At 34.5% G+C, this 21842-nt stretch overlaps 1 protein-coding gene across 1 annotated transcript in view; it reads right to left on the minus strand.

Moving 5' to 3' along the window:
- The window catches only part of LOC110114546 (histone acetyltransferase GCN5), a 49967-nt gene extending 30135 nt beyond the window's left edge, over positions 1–19832 (minus strand). The window contains exons 1-6 of the mRNA XM_020847463.2: positions 19009–19832; positions 16282–16346; positions 16040–16120; positions 12115–12186; positions 5285–5453; positions 3548–3591 (exon numbers count right to left, since the gene is read on the minus strand). Coding sequence (XP_020703122.1) covers positions 3548–3591; positions 5285–5453; positions 12115–12186; positions 16040–16120; positions 16282–16346; positions 19009–19605 — 1028 coding nt within the window. The 5' untranslated portion in view covers positions 19606–19832. The remainder of the gene's footprint in view (positions 1–3547; positions 3592–5284; positions 5454–12114; positions 12187–16039; positions 16121–16281; positions 16347–19008) is intronic.
- Positions 19833–21842: the final 2010 nt, after the last annotated feature.

The following is a 21842-nucleotide window of genomic DNA, read 5'->3' on the forward strand; positions in this document are numbered from 1 at the left end:
AAAAAATATTATAGATGAAGAAGAGTTTGAGGATGACTTTGACATTAATTATGAAGATTCTTCTGAAGAAAATCAAAGTGATGATGAGCCTGCATTGGGTCTTGATCCTAAAGGGATGTTTTATTTTTAAGTGAGTTTATTTTAAATCTTCTTTTCCAGTAATATACTAATGTTATCTTAGAACAAATCATCAAATTCACAATTGACGTAATATTTTTTTTTTTTACATTTTTGTCATTATTCATAATTTTAAATGTCTTTATTTTTATAATTTTTTAGGCTTACGCCTCGATCTGCCTCAAGGCTTACGCCTCGCCTCGCTTAGCCAAAATGCCTCGATTCCCGATTTCGCCTTTTAAAACATTGGCAAAAACATTAAACTACCTATTTCTTTCTACTTCATTTTTATTACATGTTGCTGGATTCTTTGAATCACCTATAAAGGTTATCCCTAAGACTGAAGTTCTCCAATTCTTGATACAATTATTATCCTTTATCAGGTTTTCTATACTCTAATCTTTCTTCTAAATTTAATTTCCTCATATTGCAGCACTAATCTACTCTGTTGATCTGCATTTTCCACTGTAGGTTGCTGGAACACAACTAACCTGTTTTTTTTTTAATCCAACCATTTTAACTACCTTAAAGCAAGCAACCTGGCTTTTAGAAGATTAACTTTGGGAAGCTGTCGGCTATATTAGAAATGCAACTAGCTGGGTTAAAACAAATGGAAACTGCACGACAAGGACCCTGGCTAGAATTAAGAAAAAAGTTGTTATTGGGCAACTTGAGTAATTGTTGTAAAACCTTCTTAAACACTTCCTTCTGCATTGGTGTTAGAATTTTATATATTGTATTTCACATTATTTTTGGATCACTTGCTGGTTTTCAAACCGTTGAATGTAAACTATTTAACTTCCATGCACATAATTAACGCCAAATTTTGGTATTAAAACAATAGATTTAGGAGAACACCTAGGAGAAACTAACACCGCCAAAACCAACTGATAACCATAGAAGAATTACAACATGAAATCAAACAATTCAAACATAAACTGACGTTGTGTGAGAGGCGTGAACGTGACTCCATTCTATCCCACTAAGATGGCCATTGAGTGGATCGCAAGATGGAAAACCATTTCAATCAAGCATTTCAAGAATCATCCAAGGAGGACGAACCTTGTGTTAGAAGGGAATCAATAAGACGTTACCAAGATTTTTGGGGTTAAGATAGGGATCCCAAATTTTGAGGATGGGCTAAATTTTGAGGACTTCATAGATTTAGGACATACAATAGAGCATGTCAACAACAACAAAGATGTACAATAGAGCACGTATTTGAATAAAAAGATATGCCTATCATTATATAGGTAAAAATTGTGTCCATCTAGTTAAAGGAATTTGCATGCATTCAGTATGAGAATATTAAACAAACAATGGCTAAAGAGAGTAAGAATAAGATTATCACATCGGAGAAAATAAAAAAGTTAAGTAAAAATACTTGCCATGGAATTTCAAGCAAGATGTCTTTATTAAACTTCATAATTTCCACAAAGAAGTTTGTCTATAGAAGAATATATAGCTAAATTCGAATAATTGGTGTTGAAATGCGATATATTAAACTTGAGGGAAACACCATTGCCTGATTCATTTTTTGATTTGTCTCATAATTGCATCGTACAAATCAACAGTATTGAATGATATCTGATGTCAATAAATTAACTCTAAGAATAGAACGACAACAATCCAATGCTAAAGAACTTTGCTTTTGATTTAGGACAAGAACTACATATAACTGGTAAGGAAGCCCATGATGACGCACCCCATGTACCGCAAGAAAACAATACTCCCAACCGTTCCCAAGCATCTGGAAACAATAAGGCTAGCACATTTCATACTAAGAATTCACTTATAAAATGCTTCAAAAGATTAGATTTCAACACATTACATTAAATTACCCCAATCACCATTTTGAGTCCTAACTGAAGAAGCCTTACCTGAGGATGAAAATGAAGTAGAAGACACCAAGCACCTAGTATATGTTAATGATGGACAGCTTATTTTTCGATATGTTCTAGGCAAATCTATAGACCAAGAATCAGAATAGCTCTGCCACAACAATTTTCATAAAAGGTGTACGGTGCAGAAAAAGCGTGCAACCTTATCATTGATTGTGAAAGTTGTGAAAATATGGTAAAAAAATCAAACCTGCCTACACAATATCATCTAGAGCCTTAAAAGCTATCTTAGTTAAACAAAAAAATTGAAATAAATGTTTGAAAATAATATTTATTACAATTCTCTATTGGTCAAAATTGCATGATGCATGTCATTTACTTTTAGGAAAACACAAGCAGTATCACAGTATGCTAACCAAGACAGGTACCAAAAAACATATGCCTTAGAACAAAAGGACTACCAGAAGGTAGTATTGATACCTTTAAAAGAGAAAATTGAGGATGGAAATGATTTGATTGTCTCAAAATCAATGTTCTCAAGAGCTATGCAGGACTTCCCATTAATGTAAATTCTCATAGATCTGAATAAGCGGAGTGGGCATAATGGAGTTCAAGACTTTGTCAAGTCCTCCCAACCTATTCTAGTGAACGTTTATGCCCCAATGAATAAGTTAATCCCGTAGAAGTTTTGGTTACCCTTTTACAGCTTTACTGCAGCTGTCTAAGAAATACAGCTTCCAAAAATCTGAATAAGCTCGATGTTGCAGGATGTTCAAAAACCAATGCTCACGGGGTGATGAAATCTTGATGTGTTCCAAGTATTCTGATTTGATTTCAACTCAACGTATCCTCATTCCTGGGAAGAACTGCCTCGAAGCATGCCAGGGAAATGAAAATATTGAATCCAAAAAGCAATTCAATCAACATATATTGGATTCAGTGGTGCAAGAACAACCCCGATCAGGTTCTCAGTTTTCTATTTTGATGTTAACGGCTGCCGGCATATTTTGTGAAAAGGCCAAATAACTATTTTCATCTACCAAATTTTTATTGCGGTTGCTAGATTATTTTAATCACCTAAAGAATGTAAGTCCTAAGCCTGAAATTCTACTATTCTTGCTTCAAGTATTATCCTTTCATCAGGTTCTCTGTTGTTTAATCATTTTTCTACATTTAATTTCCTTATATTGCAGCAGTAATCTACTCGATTGATCTGCATTTTCCACAGCAGTTTGCTAGAAACTAACCAACTTTTTTTTCAACTATTTCAACCACCTGGCTTTTAGAAACTAACCCTGGGAAGCTCTCAAGATAACTTAAAGAAAAATTTAATCCATGAAAGGCACTCAAGCCCTTAAATCAACTCAGACTTCTAAGGTATAATCTATCTCATAGTTCATAACTGACATATTAAATAAAAAAATAGATTGTTATCAGCTGAAGAAAAGAACAATTAAAATTTCAAATTGATGGTGCCTACCTAATCTGAAACAAAAAAAGAACATTTTTTTCAGGGAAAATAGAATGAAAGAAAGAACCATTCAGGGGCCTGGAATGATCATTGAAGTGTCCAAAATAGAATATCATACCCTTGCCATCTTTCCTTCTCAAGAGAAATTTCCTTCGTAAACCCCTAACACCAAGTACACAACAAAAATTAGTTATGATGGTCATGAAGAAGTTAAAATGCTCTCATGAACATATTGAAATGAAAAAAAGTTAATCAAGCATGCAGCCACATCTCTGTATAGTATAGAAACAGAAAAGTGCAATCTATCCTTCTAAACCATGCCAGCCAGCAACCACTCAGAGCATTTCCTTAGTAAATGAGATGAAAGGTTAAGAAGAAAAGGGGAAGAAAAAGTTTCTTCTTCTTTTTCTTCCTAATCTTATTCTTTCAAGGAATCAAAGAGTTAACAAGGAAACACAGGGCTGACAAAGTGGTGAAAGACTTGCTTCAATAATGAAGAGAATTGTAAAAGGTTGGAAAACAGATAGATAGATTTTTTCGAAACAGATTGGAAAACTATTCTCATTTCCTTGCATTGAATAGAAATTTAAAAAAAAAAAAAAAAAAAAAGTTGGGCGTTTATGTTCAAGAACTCTAGAGAAATTAGACTGCCGCAGGGCAAAAGGACATATTTGGATTTTTAAGGAACCCAGTTTGGTTACAATTGAACAACTACTGAGGCTGAATTGGCAGACAAAATGAGCAATCACAGTTAACATTTGATGCGGGATGGTGATATAGGATGATACAATGAAAGTACATCACACAAAAAAATTTATATTCACAATCAAAGACCACTATATACATAAAAACTCACTTTGTTTATGTGCAAACAAAATGATAATGCATTATTCAATTAAATTTGAAGAACTCAACAAGAAATTCAAAACATAAAAGTCAATGAACAATTGAATTTCTATAACGTAATTAAAATCTCAACTGCATCAAATTTAGCCAAAATAAAAAAACTCTAGTAAAGCGAATAAAAATATTTCAATAGAAAATAGATAAAGAAAAAAAATACCAAAAATGTAGAAAATCTAGACCCTGCATCGTTAAAAGGAGATAATATTCAGATGTTGCTTATTGCACTTGAAGGAATCTCACATCCAACAAGCAAACAATATTGAGTGTATGCATAAAAATTACTAAGTAAATGAAAGACTAACGCATGCCTTAAATACTGAAGTTATAATCATGTATCCCTAAAATCGGCTACCACTTCATTGGATCAATTTAAATTAATACGTGCTGATCGCAACAAGTTACAAAGTAACAAACTATGTAGAAGAAATATAGATTAAATTGAAAAAAAAAAGGAGAAGAATAAGATTAACAAGAAATAAAAATGGGTACACAGGCAGCTTTCAGCCACTCGGGAAATTCCTAGGCATATTTCAAATAGGCTAACCTCCAATTGCCATGATCAATCCAGAACTAAATCAAGGATGAGATTGCAAAACATAAAACCTAATCATTCTCTTTTTCATTGTCAAAAATTCTACCAAGGAGTTCTTTCACAATAAAAGAGGTTTAATTATTCTAATTGCATATATATTGATTAAAGTTTCTATTTTGGTTGCCAACCATAATTTCTATTTTGTCTATAAATAGAAAATAAATATGTATCCAAACATATTTTTGTTTTAAGCCAGACTAAAAATATAAAAAAGAAAACAACAAAATAAAAACAAAAAGGCCAATGGGCATAATTAATAGATATTTCAAAACAAACCAACCTATCATTTGAACTGATTGCAAGTCCAAACTAATAAAAGATTTAGGAAAGCAACATATAAGAAAGCTCGCATCATGCCTGCTTTATGAAATACCCAACGGCATTGTTGTCTGCATAAGTAAGAAAATGTGTTAGCCCATCAACATCACGAGCATGCTGTTTTAAGTGATTCATCAGCCTTGTGCCGTAGCCTTTAACTTGTTCATCAGCTGTAATAGCACAAAAAGCTATCTCTCCAAATCTCTGACTACAAAACAGCATAAGGTAACATGTCAAAAGATTTATCCCTATGCATTGAAGATTAAGTCTAACAATAAAGTGGCATCTCAAAACATAAAAGCAAGATCACTTCACATAAATTTCAATCCAATGAATAAGGAATGTTAGAAAAACAAATCAAATTTTACTGTGTTAGAACCTTCTTTTTTTTATTAATTTATTTTGTTCATCATTTGTCTGACTTCCTCCTAGAATGATTTTTTTAATTAAACGCTCAATTTTTGCCCTCTTCTAAATTTTAGAATTTAGAATTAAAAATATCTCATGAAAAATATTGATGGAGTTTTTAAATAGTTAATTATGCCAACATTTAAAAATAAAAAGAATTCGCCACTATATACAGGCATGCATTCTAATGATTAAAGGAGCTTTCGTAAGAATCAATTCAATCTTCAAGCATGAGAACTAGCATATCCAAATTTGATCATTCATTCTTATAAGATATAAAATGCTTATTTCTCTTATTATTCTTCTCGAGATAGTCAGATATTGTTGCTCAATTATTTTTGATCGCTCTAAAAACTACCCAAGCTCATATGCGTGTGAACACAAGAATTTCTCATGCGACAGACTGGAATTACTATAACAAGATTTACAATGATATTGATAAAGGTTTTAGATTTGGAATTCAATACTTTTGTATGTGAGGGAGAATTTTTGTTAAGATCGCTCAAAAAACTTCACAAACATTTGCATAATTATATTACTATTTTGCTACGTGCATGAGAAATATATGTGAGGGTAAATATTTGTCAAGATCACATGATTTCACCAGTAGACTTCAATTCAAAGAGATAGAAATGTTGGTTGTCATAACTTCAAGTTGAAAGTTGTTAATTTTAGCTACAAATATTAAATCTGGAAACCCTAGCTCTGTCCAATGGGTGTCTTATTAGCAACCATGGGAAACTCATCTAAAGTGGATCAAGGGGTGACATTATGAGAAGGGCACAAAGTTATGTATAAAACCTTTATTTGCTTTGTTGGAATAAGCTAAGAGCATAAATTGTTGTGTTATAATCTTAATTTACTTTGTTAGCAAAGGATTGTCATGCCATGTAGATTGAAAGGCTAAAAACCATGAAACATGCCTGACCAAATTCAAAGGTATTAACTTAAGACCGATAATGGCACAACGGTGTAGCATAGTAGATTCAATCTAATAAAGCCATAAAGGCAAACCTTTTCTACCATAAAAAAGGAATGTGTACGCAAAATCAATTTAATTTTGAATTGTTCACTAAATGAGATGACTTGAAACCCATGTAGTTCAGAAGTCATTAAATTTTTTGTATCATCCCTTGGGTTGGAGGCTTACTCTAGGGCGTGCACAGGTGCCTTCGCATAATTCTCAAAGTACTTCAAAAGTATGGAGTACATCACCATGTACATCAATGAAAGGTCCAAACAAGACCTTTCAATTAATTGAGAGGCGGCGAATTAAAACATAAGTTCTTGGCTATGTTGGTTGATTCAGTTGGCCCAAATTTGAGAATCATGGCCATCAAATAATTTTGCAAAGAATGCTCAAAGGCAAATTCATCTTATATTGAATGGCTTGAAGATATGCTAATATGTTTTTTAAGTTTCCATGTGAAAGTATTATAATGTTTTGGAAATCATAAACATAAAGGCAACTTGGCCATCAAACCCTAAAACCAATTTCTAAGATCAATTTGCCACCCCATAATAAACGTATGGATACTTTAATTTCTTCGAGGAGCCATTATGACACTTTAATTCCTTTATGGGAACCAATATGGCCTTTTTGCAAGTTGGCCATTTCAAGTCCACTAGTGTATTCTCATGTTTTTCAATAAAATAACGTAACTATCAAATATAGGCACATTTATCACTGAATGGGCTATACCATCATAGCTTAATGATACATCATCCACCCTGTGAGAAGATTTAGTGTTTTAACTTGCTTTTCAAAAGAAATGTGAATGAAGGGTAAAACTTTAGGTTGAATATCAATCAATCATATTGCTTAGAGGCCAAGGACGTTACTTTCAATTTTATAGGACTATTTTGGAATTTTTATAAACTTTCCATATAAATATGAATTTTCCAATTTTAAATGAATCTTAGGGATAATTTGAGCATTTTAAAAACCTTAAAACTAAGTGGTGAAATTAGAAAATATATATCTTCTGCAATAAGGACCATTGTGTTTTTTACTTAATTTTCTTATATTTTTTTATGAAATCAGAGAGCATTTTTGTAACTTCTCCAATTTTCAAGGAATTTTTAAATAGTTTATAAAATGTTTGGTTGTAATTGCAAGTTATAAATTATTTAATTAATGTGCATGGTAACACAAGGGGACATATGGTAACAACTACTGATATATGCAGACACTCTAAAATAAGTTTCATTGATAGAATAAACATAATGACATATCATAGCTCTTAGTGGGCCTATTCTAGCTACTTTTGAGTGAGCCAGGTGATGAAAGTTCCATTGGACTTCAAGGAGAGATCAATTGGGCAAACATCATAGGCAAATTCTCTCAATTGACATGCGCATTTTGGAAGTGACATGTAATCACCACATAGTATATATATATATATATATATATATATCAAGAATGTCGCCTTGATCGATGTTATAGAGACCACCAAGTTGTTATGCTCGCTTTAGCACAAATGTCACACACATAAGGTATAAGAGAAGAGAGGCAGGTTAACTAAGTCAAATTGATGGAGTCTTCTTGGCTACATGTAACAGCTCAAACTCTTAAATATCGAGATATTGTTCTCTTTAGCCTTCAGGACCTCATGATTTTATCATGTTGGAATAACTTCCCAGGAGGTCACCCATCCCAGGATTTCTCCGGGATGAGCACGCTTAACTGCGGAGTTTCTTAATGAAATTCTAACCATTACACCAAAAGGCGCCTTGATTTTTAAGAGTCTAGCTTCTTTTTACTTAAAGCGTTTCACAATCTCACACACTTAAGTAGCTGACATCCTCATCAATATCTTTAAGGATTTCTCCGGATTTTGTCTTATTGGTGTAACTTCCCAGGAGGTCACTCATCCCAAATTTTTTTTGGAATGAGCACGCTTAACTACGGAGTTTCTTAATGAAATTCCAACAATTACACCAACATGCGCTTCGATGTTTAAGAGTTTAGCTTCTTTTTACTTAAGAAGTTTCACACTACATGCCTTCTTATTATTAGTCCAACATTGGGTATTAATATTTCATAAATCTTATATCATTTAATTTATTGATAAATGATTGACAACTCTAGTTAGACATATCTAATTCTTTATTAGTAGCAAGAAGTGGGAAAAAACACATCAAATGAAGCCTAACCTCCCATCAAGTTAAGCAGCATGCAAAGTTTTCCATTGATTTTGGGCAACAAACACAAGCTAGCTCCTCTCTATTTACCATCGAGTAACATTCTTTATGGAGGGATCAACAAAGACCGAACGAGCAACAACCACAATAAATGAGGGTGATAGAGCTTATTTTTTGTTTCTCTATCCAAACTTTACACCATAAAGGAATAAAATTTGCATCGTTGACAATATTCACACGGTTAGGAGAGTAGAGGTATTAGATTTGACTTATGTTAAGAAAGGTAGGGGTAGACCTAAAAAGACATTGTTAGAAAATATTATGAATGATCTTTCTTTATTAGATTTAAACGAGAATTTGACTTTTAATAGGACACGATGGAGAAAAAGGATTCATGTAGCCGACCCCACGTAGTGGGATAAAGGCTTGATGTTGTTGTTGTTGTTGTTGTTGTTGTTGTTGACAATATTCACACGTCAAGACTTCAACAGCACAAGCTATTAAATTATAGAACTTTGATATGATATTTTAGAAGCCATCGGGTGGAGAGCAAGGTTTAAAATTATGCAATTGGATATTAAGACGTTTGTCATTCGTGAGGCGAGGCGTTGAGCCTCAAGGCGTTTTGAGGCATAAGCCTCAAAATACAAAAATAATGTAAAATGAAAATAAAGGTTAAAAGTAATTTTTATATAATGCCCAAATAATATGTTAAACGATGATATATTAACTTTCTATTGAACTATGAAGTAACAAATTGACATGCATATAAAACAAAAAATTGCGCAAGACGTAAAATTACAAGTGATAAATGGTAAGAAGTAAAATTGAAATCAAAATATTACAAGAGCAGATCAAAATAACATAAAATATGAGAATTGAATAAAAGTATCATATAACATCCACTACAGGAAAACCTTCGATTACAGTCAGAGCTTCCGGCGGAAGTAAATACGCCGGGAAAAACGGCGCATGCATCGACGGATATTATGATGGTAATATAACGACGGCAATTCCGACGTAAATTTCGTCGGTTCGTTCAGTGCCGGTTTACCGACGCGCGAATTACCATCGTTCGGAAATTCACCGAAAATTCGACAAAAATCTTGTTTTTTCATCGAATTTTCCTCATTAATCAAGTTTAACTCCAAATTCCTTCTTTCTTAGTTCACAACACATCCACATTTAATTCATAAAAAAAGTTGAAATAATTAACAACAACTCAAAAATCATCTGCACTGTCATCACTAAGGGGATCTTTATTTGAATCATCATCATAACAAATTGGCCTCTCTCTTACCTCATATTGTGGAGTTCAATGTCTCTTAATCTACTTCATTTATTTTAGTCATCTTACTTTTTCATAAATATTTATCAACATAAAGATAAGAGTAATAATCCAAAAATTTTAAAGGAGGAGGTGGTGGTGGTATGCAACTTTCAAGTGATCCCTGGCAATGGCTACGACGGTGGTGGCTAAAGCAAAGGCAACAGACTGGAGGTTGAGGCATTTAAGAGGAAGTTGTTACAGTTTAGGAGTGCATGAAGGCATGATTTATTCGGGGCTTTAGTTTAGGATTTAAGTAATTTATAATATATATATATATAATGAGGCATATGCCTCACGCCAGCGAGGCGAGGCGCGCCTCAAGGCAAGCAAGCCTCATAAAAAAAGCTCGAGGCTCTTTTCACTAGAATTGTGCTGAGGTGGACCTTAAGGTGAGCCTCATATAGTGCAATTTTAAACAATGGTGGAGAATAAGCTGATGCCCGATGGGTCATTCCTTCATCTTCTTGATAAGTAAGCAATGCAGTGGAAGTTGGTGCTTCATGCAAATCTACATTAAGCGGGAGGCATAATGATGGTAGAAACTTCAACTTGATGAGGAACTTATACTTTTCCAATTTGGTAGGTTAAAGCTTGCAGGCTTGGAAATATTCTTCTGGCATTCAGTATCTTGGTGGGTCAAACAGATAACCCTTTGACTTTTAAGAACTGACTTCGCCCGTTCCGGCTGCTTCCGCGCGCCGCGGGGTCTTCGGCCCTCCCTCTGCCGGTCGGCGTCGGCGGTGTCCCGCATCAGCTTTCTTCATTAGGCTCAATATTTTCAGTAGCGGGGATAGGAGAGTTCTTGCATAGGAGTGCAAACAGGATTGGCGTGCTACCTTGCAAACTTCCACTAAATAATGAATATAAGCCCACTCAGGGCCAACATATGGTTTGGTATAACCGATACAGTGACACATCGATTAAAAACTATTGACAAAGAATGCATCAATCACATCCCTGAATTTGTAATTTAATGAGTAAGAAAGCTCTAAAGCCTGTCAAAAATAAACATCAGAGCTTCACTAAATGAATAAAAGTTAGATTTTCCAAAAGATGCCAACGAACAGGAAAAAAAAAGTTCCAGAGTTAATTGTTCTTGCATTGTGATAATTATCTGTGGAACGGTTTTTTTCTTAAAAGATAATCCACAACCAACAAATATGGTTAAAAGCAGTATGCATAAAACAAGAATTACGCCCTTTCTGAATATAAATTGAACTCCCTTCACTCTAAATAAGCAATCAAATCAATTCTTTTACAAAATAAATTTGAATAACTACATTTGAAAGATTTTTCAGATGGGCAAGTAGTCAAATCTTCTTTTGTGATTCCAAAAAAAGATACAAGTGATACGGAAACTAATATAGTAAAGGAATATATCCATCTTCTTACTAAGCAAGAGTGTACTAGCTAATTCAAAATGAAATAAAATAAATATGACTTCCAGCGAAAACTTATAAAGTGTCTTTACAGACCTAAGATTTTAATATATTAAATTGAACCACAGAAAAGTTTCAGCTTGAAAAGTCAAAAACTGAAGAATAAAGAGAAAGCAATGGTGGAGCCTCTCGATGCACAGAATTTATATGCCTCATACCGAGATATATTTGGATACAATAAAACATGATAGAATACATTGATAAATTGATGGAACTATCTGACTCAAAAAATCTAGAAGAAAGATTACAAAACCATAAAAAATCACTGTAATAAATAAATGAGAGCGACCATTATACAAAAAATAGCTTTAGAGAAAAAACCATCATGTGAGCAGAAGCATGTTGTCAAATGTCTAATTGTCTATAATAATAAATGAAAATTTCTGCATGCATATTGTTGATCAGGTAACAACAAATTCTTTCTACAAAGACTCTGTTGATCAAATAATATGTGAGAGTGAGAGAGAGAGTCCAAAATTAAAAAAAATACAGCATAACCTATATTTAAAGCAGAAGAAAAAGGATGAGCAACAACCATAATATGATACCTAAGATATGGCCGGTAAGTTATGCCCCCGACAACCTGATTAAGCCTGATAACCATCATGGACTTGTGGCTTCTGCAGAAATTTTTATTTAAACTCACGCAGCATTCTGAAGGTTGGCATCAAAGCATAAACTATATTGGAAAAGAAATAAGGCCTATAAAAAACATTGTCTGCAACATCATCAACAATCAGAAAGTCACGCATAAGGAAAACAAGATTCAGAAATTAAACTTTAAACTATACGTTGATATGCGACATCAAGTCAATATACAGTGTCAAGGAATATAAAATTCATGGAAGCCTCCATATTTTGTAGAATGGAAATGAGATCACAGGTCACACATTCTTCTGCCCCCACCAGTTACCAATTTGTCATTTCTCCTATCATAAGGAATGTTTCAAGGCTGCCATCTTGGGGGGTTTTCTTGTCTCTTAAAGATGCAAAACCCCAATTATGGCATTTCAATCGGTACTGCCACATAGGCATTCAACCTCCAAAGAAGAATGCATGGAGAAGAAGCCTTAATGATGTGGAAAGCAAAAGTTGGCCTCTAAATAATTTTACCCAGGATGGAGCTTAAAGGAGGAAAAGGAAACTTGTTGTCAATTACAGAACATATTATCAAATCAATTGAAACAAACAGTAGAGTCTAACATGCTTTATGATGAAAAGCCACATATTACATTTGAAGCTTGGTTCGGTTCTTTTTTTTATTTAAGAAGAATTTCAGACAACCGACAACAATATTTTTCGGAGTCAAATCCTTCCAAGTCAGGGAAAAGCAATGCAGGACTTCAAGTCTACAACTGCAGAAGCAGGTCATTTGGACCCCTTAGTCATCCTTATCATTTTTCTTAGTTGGGTAAATTGCAAGGAGGCTGTTATATGAATTTTCCTTCCACTGATTTTTCAAAAAATTAAAATGATGCTGTTAGGATAATGAATCAAGATAATTGAACGTGCTCCACGCAGAAAGAATAGAAAGTCCCTATTAATTATGGAAGCTATCCTATACAAAAACACAAGATTACGCAGGATAATGGAAAATACCAACATAAGGTATGTTAGGACTAACGTTAAGTAAGCTGTAGCGTTAAAAAACAGAACTTTACATTGAATGGATTCCAGGTTGTTCAAGATTCATTACATAAAGATTATGAAGGTCCTCAAGCTAAATTTTGGCGATCTTTTAAGTTGTTTTCAGCAGACTATAACCCTAGAATGCACGAGTTGTCTTATTCTCTCTCCTCCATAATAACATGACGTATAAAAATTGCTTAGATAAATGAAATTCACTTACCTAGATGCGCGCAGTTATTAACTCCAGGTGTGAAGTTTGAAGAAAACTGGCGGCATTATGTCTAGCCAATTTAAACCATCAATTGATGATTCACAATATTGTCAAAATTAGAGACAGATAGAAAAACAACTTCGGCATTCAAGGATATGCAAAAAATGGCAAATTTATCTCTTGCATTTTGTTGATTCAAACCTGCAGTAAAACCTACCAGAATACACTAGATAAAAAGATAAACAAGGATCCAAGCTTGCCAGGACTCTAGAAAATGCAAGGTTGAGATGGGGAAGAAGAAATCTCAGAGCAAGGGGGCTTAGATCATTTTCATTATGGCCTAATACTCCCAAAGATGATATATTTAACAATTTATATGGACAAAATTAGCTAACAATTAACAAACATAACACTCTACCGTATTACAATTAGTAGGACTACCATTAACTATAGATCCATATAACATCTTACAAATCCCTACCATTACCATCCCCTTCAAATCGACCTAGCCCTCATGATCAAATCACATAACAAGGTAAAGCAAATTCAAGTGAAGAGCCATAGCAATATTTTCATATCAAGATAAGTAGATAGAATCATAGGCAAAATAGTAGGAGGTAGTGTATGTAGAGCCAATTGTAGGAGGTAGTGTATGTCAAGCCACACCATTTCAACGATTGTTTGTGACAATGTGGGGGGAACCATTCTTAAGTTGTTCCTAGGGGTCCTGCAATTGCTACAATATGATTGGAGTCATTTTGGGAATGTTAGGACTTAGGAGTATCTCATACAGCAATTGCAGGCAATATAAAATTGATTGGTGGAGCATGAGATAATGCCCTGATTCCCGTATGAATCACAAAATGAGCTTGAGAAAATATTTGTCATTACTTAATGGTCCATCATAAAGCTTCTGCCATTGATCATCAAACTAAAAATTTATGAGGTGCGGCCTAAATCTTGATAATGTGATTTTGTATTGGGGGCATATCTTCAACATTTTGGCATCAAGTTTTACTTAAAGTTTGCTTCAGGCCTAGTTCGTCTCCAATTGATGTAGCATATAAACTTTCAAAACTGTACCAATTTTTGTTAAACACTATCGAGGCGATGTGGCACCATTGTCACTACTACAAGAGACTCTAAGGACATTTATCATGAGCATTGGAATACAGATTACTTATGACATTCTGCAGTGGATGAAGCTAACATAGAATTGTGATTTGATCTTTTCATACCAAAGCTGAAGTGAATATGCTAGTATATAAAAATGGAATTGGGAATGAAGATGTAAATGTGAGATCTATCGTACTTGAAGCGAATGAATAAGCTGAGATGAGGATGCGGGCTCTAGACTAGATTTCTCCTTTTTTTTCTTGAGATATGATGGAGATCTGTGATGGTGAAGATAGTGAAGATTGTGAGTTTACAAGATGTGGAACAATCAATTTTAACAGAGATAATGATGAGAAATAGGACTCATACGAGAAATGGGATATCCAAAAGATGGAGGTAGAGATCAGAGGCAGCGCCTGGCAAGAGGCTCACTGAGAGCACCAATTGATACAAACTCATTGCTCGATCTGCCAGAATACAATGAAAAGAAAAGTAAATGACAATTCAAGTTAGCCAAAAACTCCATAAAATGCAAGGCCGAGAAGGGAGAAGAAGAGAATATTAAAGCAAAGGGAGCTTAATTCATTCTAATTGCACGATCTACCAGAATACAATGGAAAGAAGGGTAAATGATGATTCAAGTTCGCCAAAGACACCATTAAATGCAAGGCTGAGAAGGGGGAAGAAGAGAATGTCAGAACAAAGGGAGCTTAGTTCATTTTTATTGATGCCCTAATACTCCTAAAGAAGAGGTATTTAAAAACTTACAAAGACATCACATAGTTTAACTATTATAATTAATAGAACTAATATTAACTACTAACACAAATAACCACTTATAACTCCCTATCATTTTTATACCTCTAGGGTTAAGGCTTTTTCATCTTTTTCATTTTCATTCATTAATTTCCTTTAGCCTTTATTCATACTTCCAAGCTACTTATGAATTAAATACCTTAATTTACACCTATAGTCAAATTATTATCATTAAATCTTGATATATACTCATCATTTTTGAGATATATAGATAAGGATAACGAAGATGACGGCAGTTACAACAAGAACATCATAGTTTTTTAATTCAACTTATGTGTAAACTTCTTCTTAGCTGATGACAACCATCACCAAAATTCAACGACACGCATATTTGCATTCGTTCACAAAGACCTACACAATGAATGATAAAAAAAGTAGACAAAGGAGGACTTCTACAACAATGAAGCTTTGACATATTAAGGCATCAAGTAAAAAGTCTGTTATTCAAAATTTTTAGGAAGTTAGCCAAAACACTCAAAGAAAAGCGATCAAAACTGTCTATGTTTATGCGAGCATCTAGAATTGAAGGTGAGTGCTCAAGTTACAAATGCGAGTATAACACCAAAGGTTTTTTTCATAAAAATCAAATGCACGTCCATGAAACTAATAGGAAGATGAATGATCCCCACAATCCAATACAACTATTCAATAAACAAAATGACAGTTTATGACGGTGCAGGAAAATAAATCTCAATAATTACCTATCCATAACAAGACGGACAATGTATTCCTTGGGCATATTTGGAAGTTGCCGAGCAAATATATTCTTCAACCCTATGAGCCTGGAAAAACCAGAAGCTGATGAGCAAATAACACGAGATCAAACTAGTATCAAGAAACCACTTTAAGCTTTTACACGGCCACAATGCTTACAAATGAGTACATCAAAGGACAATTGTTGCCAAGATATTGCTGTTTAAAAAGAAAAAGAATAAAGCCATACCATATCATATGTTCATCTACACCATCATTTGCATAGCACAGGAATTTAAGCTTTCCAGCATCTTCCTAGACAGAAAATCAAGCAAATCAATTTTATTATAATACTAACATGAGAAACTAAACGAGAAAAGCACTGTGATCATTAATTCAATGCCTATTCAAGGACAGCAATCTAGGCGGGATCTGGACCAACACACTTCCACGCCACTTGTGGCGTTTGGGTTCAAAGAAAGGTGGGGTGATGGCTTTCCTTCTAGCCAACTGCCAAATTATGGATTTCCCACTATGCCCACAGCAGAAGTACAGGTGTTGTGGCAACTGAATGGTTGCTGCAGCGCCCCTAAAGTTTAATTGTAGTGTCAAACAAAGCAATCTTAATTGTAGCACCAAAGACAACAATGAATGCTTAGTGAAAGAAATCCCCAAGCATTCTAGCCAATGCTACCACACCATTCGCACATGATTTTTAGATTCATGCCAGAAAGAGTTCACAGGAATCCTATTTAACAAACCCCAAAGTGGGTCTACACCCACCAGTTGCCCTGGCACACACAAATAGGGCTACAAACGAACCGAGCGTTCGATAAGCTACTCGAGGCTCAGCTCAATTAAAACTCGTCCTTCATCATTTAATTAACTAAGCAAACAAGTTTGAACATTCTTTTAAATACTTGATGCTTAAATAAACAAACTTGAACAACAGTGAATTCGGCTAATTTATGTTCTTGAACAACATCATTTAAAGCTCATAAACAAGCCTGACATGAAACTCAATTCTTGTTTAATGCAAAGCTTGTGAATAGGCTCTTTAAAATATGATTAATGTTTGATCATAAAAATGATGAACATACATAATATAAATATTTTATATTTATTCTAATATAATGATATAATAATATTAATTAATAAATTTTAAAATTAATTAAATGTTATGGTATATATTAATTAAAATAAATTATAAATATATATTAAATCGATATTATGTATAATTTAATTACAACTATTTCTATTTTATAATATTATTTAGTTATATTTCACGAACTCGTTTGATAGCTCGAAAACACTCGCTAGATATGCTCGTGAACGGACTTGTTTGATAGTTCGAAAACCCTCGTTAGATATATTTGCGAACAGGCTCGTTTGGTAGCTTAATAACACTCAATAATATGTTCATGAACAGGCTAATTTGGTTGTTCGAAAATGAACAGTAGATATGTTTGCAAACATGCTTGTTGTAATTGTTTGTTAGTAAGCTTGATAAAGCTCGTTTGTTAAGCCAATGACATCTTGAAGTAGAGCCCGTTTATAACTCGATAAGGCTTATTTGTCTAAAGCTCGATAAACATAAAACGAATTGAATATGACCCAAACACTCTCTCTAATCTTATCTACCATTAGAGCTACTCCAACATTTTCACTTATATATTAGTTTCACATTTTGTCTCTAAGAGTAAAGCTACTCATGCACCTGAGCATCCTCATCTCTGCAACACTTTTAATGGCCAACATTTTGCACCATAAAGCATTGCAAGTCTCACCACCATCCTATAGAAATGATAGAATTTTCCCTTAAGTTTGAGGGATATTTTCTTATCACACAACGGACCCGAATCATTCCTCCACTTCAACCAACCAACTTGAATTCTACTAATAATATCCCCATCTACTTCACCATCACTTTGAACAATAGAACCGATGTATCTAAAATGTATACTCTTTGTAATGACTTGATTTCCCATAATCACAATCCTTCCACTAGATCTATTACTACTAAAATTACACTCTATGTATTTGATTTTAGATATACTCAAACGAAAACCTTTAGACTCTAAGGATGAACTCCATAATTCAAGTTTTCCTTCAACTCTCTCTCCGTCCTATCAACAAGAAGAATATCATCAGCAAAAAGCATACACTAGGGTACATCCTCTTGCAAATTTAAAATTAAGGTAGCATTAATTCTAATAATTCCTTCCTTATTTTTAAACTTGGAAATCAACAAATTCTTCTAAATACTTTATGAGATTTTATAAAATATAAATTCTCCTTCGGATTTTATAATATCTAAAATGTATGAATGCCTAGGACTTCTTCTACGTAGTGTCAATCGTCTTTTTAATAGTGCAATATAGATGTTGCAGATGATTATCGTAATATTATAAACATGGGGTGCAACTGGACTACCATATCAAAATTGTACGGTAAAAGCATGTGAGATAATCTTACATGTTTCGTTTTTGCTGCATATTTCCCTATTATTGTGTTCCTACATTCGACTAAAATAGTAAGGTGTTGATAGGCTATATTCAAGGTATAACACCAAAAAAAAAAAAACCCATAACAATTTCTGTGAAGAAGTTGATACGATGAAACTCTCCTTAAAAATGGAAAATGAATGACATAAAAAGCCAAAATCAACATGCAAATAACAATAAGAGACGTCAAACCTAAAAAATTCAATAAGGTTCAATAACTTATGAATTGGCAATCATGCAGTCCCAAAATCATACTCCATAACCACCACTGCAATCAAATAATCAAAGCCTGATCAATCTCATGAGATTACGCAGCAAGTCCAAATTCCAGCCACATACTGATAGGAAAATTGAACTTCAATCAATAGAAATTAGAATTATACTAAAAATAGAAATATCCTCCTGATTCGAAAAGCCATAAAACATAACTACAAATAAACTAGAAAGCAGACAAAGATTAAGAAAAACAGCACCTCCCTCTTGAGCCCCTCCTCTCTGGCACTGTAAGCACCACTCGTTTGTATATTCTCCGTGAAGATTCCATTCACAGTATCATCCTTCACCACAATGCCCGGTATCAAACCAGCATTGCCAACATTCTGCTGAGCTGACAGTCCCGCTGCAACACGCTCTTCCTTCGCACTCTCCAGCGCCACACCAGCAGAGGCAGATTCAACCTTCACCTGTAAGCCATCAGGCTTCGGTGGTTTGGTGCTACTTCTGGAGTTCCCACCACCACCGCCCGCGTTGTTGTGAGTGTCTAGACGCGCGGCAGTAAATGCCCTCATGGAGTCGTTGTCCTCCTCCTCTTCCTCCTCGTCCTCGTCATCGTCTTCGTCCTCTTCATCGGTGTCATCCTCCTCCTCTTCCCTTGCGCTGATACTGTCGAGGTCGTCATTAGAGGTGAGGGCACCAGTGTCGGAGAGGGAAAAAGGTGCAGCTGCAGCCGTCGTCGCCTGGAACTTTCGCTTGTGGTGAACGGAACTGGAAGCGGAGGCGGAAGCTGAGTGCGAGGGTGATGGGGATTGAGAATTCCGAGAGCGGACGGTGGCACCGGAGTGGCCCTCCATTTATAGGGGCTGTTTCGTATCCGATTCACAGCGGGATTTAAGTCGGATTTACGCTAAATCCAGCCAAACAGTTTTTGTGCGCGCATTAAATCCCGGCGATGGGTAAATCCCGGATTAAAGGATTTACGGCTTAAATCCCGGATGTACTAAATCCCTCAGTTCGGCGGATTTATGGGATTTGGCCGAAGAAGCGCGCGAAAGGTAGAAAGTTACCTTCACAGCCAGCGAGCTCTTCCCCAATATTATTCAAACTATGATTAAATAATTGTTCAAATGTATTCGAATAATGACCAGATATTTGTTCAAACAAGTTTGAACATGATTTATGTTTCATTTGGGACGGCTTTTTATTGCTTCCTAAAGCAATTTTTTAGCATAAAAAAATAAAATAAAAAAATTATTAAAAAAGTGCTTCAGAAAGAGGGCATTTTTTTGTTTTATTATATGCATTACGCATGACAAGAAGCTCTAGAGAACATGTAAATATTGGCAATAATCATGCTATAATGTAGGGGTATCAATTTCAGGTCACGGGTCGGATTCGGATCGAACCCGAAACTGATCCGACACTATTTGGTACAACATGAGCTCGACCCATTTTTGCAAACGGATCGGTTTTCCGGATCCGAACCAGACCCGCTTCGGGTCTGGATCAACCCAACATGACCCAAATGACCTAGTGACAACAAAAAATTACTAGTTTTCAGATAAAAAAACGGACCAATATCCACTTTTCGGGTAAAAAAAAAGGGTCAATCTCAGGTTGTTTGGTCAAAAACGAGTTTTCGGGTCAAAGGGTCAACCCGAAATTGCCCCGATTTTTAAAACTGGTCAAATTGTTGAACCCGACCCTGACCCCGTTTCAGGTTCGGGTTGACCCTAACCCAAAATTTTCGGGTCAAGTTCAAGTCGAATTTTTGTGTCGTGTCAAATATTGACACCTCCTACTATAATGGCACCATTTTATATATTTTTCTTATTTTGGCTAACCATTTGATTCGAACACTTTTATTATAATTGTACTATAATGAAGGCATCTTTCTTTTGACTAAAAATCAGGTCGAAAGGTATTTGTCCTATCCTTTTTGGCGTTGAATTTTGAATTGGGATAGTTCACGAGGACTCCACTTAAGACAAAACATATCTTTTGCAAGCTCACCCCCAAGAACGGAGAAAATAGCTTATAAGGGCTCCATTTTGGGTTGAACAACAAAGACATATCCATTTGGCATGCATAGCCAGTTATTTTACAAGATTTAAATTTTCACTAAAGTATATCATTGGGTTATATCTAAAATCTTTTAAAATCCTACAATTGGAGAATTTTTTGCCATGGTGACCTTAAATCAATGACTAAATTTTTAATTATCTCCTAAACATGTATGCTTATAGTAAAATCGATCAGCTTGATGAGATGAATCCAACGAGCCCAAAATTAATTGATTATGAGATTTTTAAGACACTTAATGTTACAAATAGTCTTTAATTAATTCAATACGGACCATCCAATGGAGTGTTATGAAATTTCAACTAGATTTTTCAAAATGTTACTCTCAAAAAACTATAAATAGATCTCTATTATTTACATAACGTAGACCTAAATTCTAGATTAGAGATAGCCCAGAGATTTGAAAAACTCTAGGGCTCTATCTAATGTTTGATGCTGATAATCATTGTCAGTCATTGTTGTCGTAAGACTACCTTCATTGGGCTGACCATGCCCGACTACTGTCTTTTAATTAGCTATCATTAGCATACTAACATGATTTGTCAATCGTCATGCGACTATCATAGTCCATTCACCATCAACCAATTGATATGATATTGTTGATGTCGCACAACCACTATTATCTGACTGTTGTCCAACTATCATTACCTTATTAACATCGTCAGAATGTAGTCATCATTTTTTACTTATCCTCTCACAATCTTTGCTACAACTATAGAAGATCAAACATGCGCTCATAACTTTGTAATTCCATCTTCTCCAGTTGTGGGGAAGAACAAACCATTGTAACTTAAAAAACATAATGGATTATTTTAATTCGGTCAAGTCCTATAACTTTTTCTTTTTACGAGTTTTTAACATAAAAATTTAGTATCTCCTATATTTTTATCCTTTATATATTTGTGTGTGCTCGATCTTCATGCAAATCTAGGATATAAAATTCTCTCCATCGTCATAAATTTTCTAGCACTCAACAAAGATTTTTACAAATTTATAAGTAATGTAGCTA

The sequence above is a fragment of the Dendrobium catenatum genome, unplaced genomic scaffold (genome assembly GCF_001605985.2).
Source record: "Dendrobium catenatum unplaced genomic scaffold, ASM160598v2 fragScaff_scaffold_157, whole genome shotgun sequence".
NCBI classification, from domain to species: Eukaryota; Viridiplantae; Streptophyta; class Magnoliopsida; order Asparagales; family Orchidaceae; genus Dendrobium; species Dendrobium catenatum.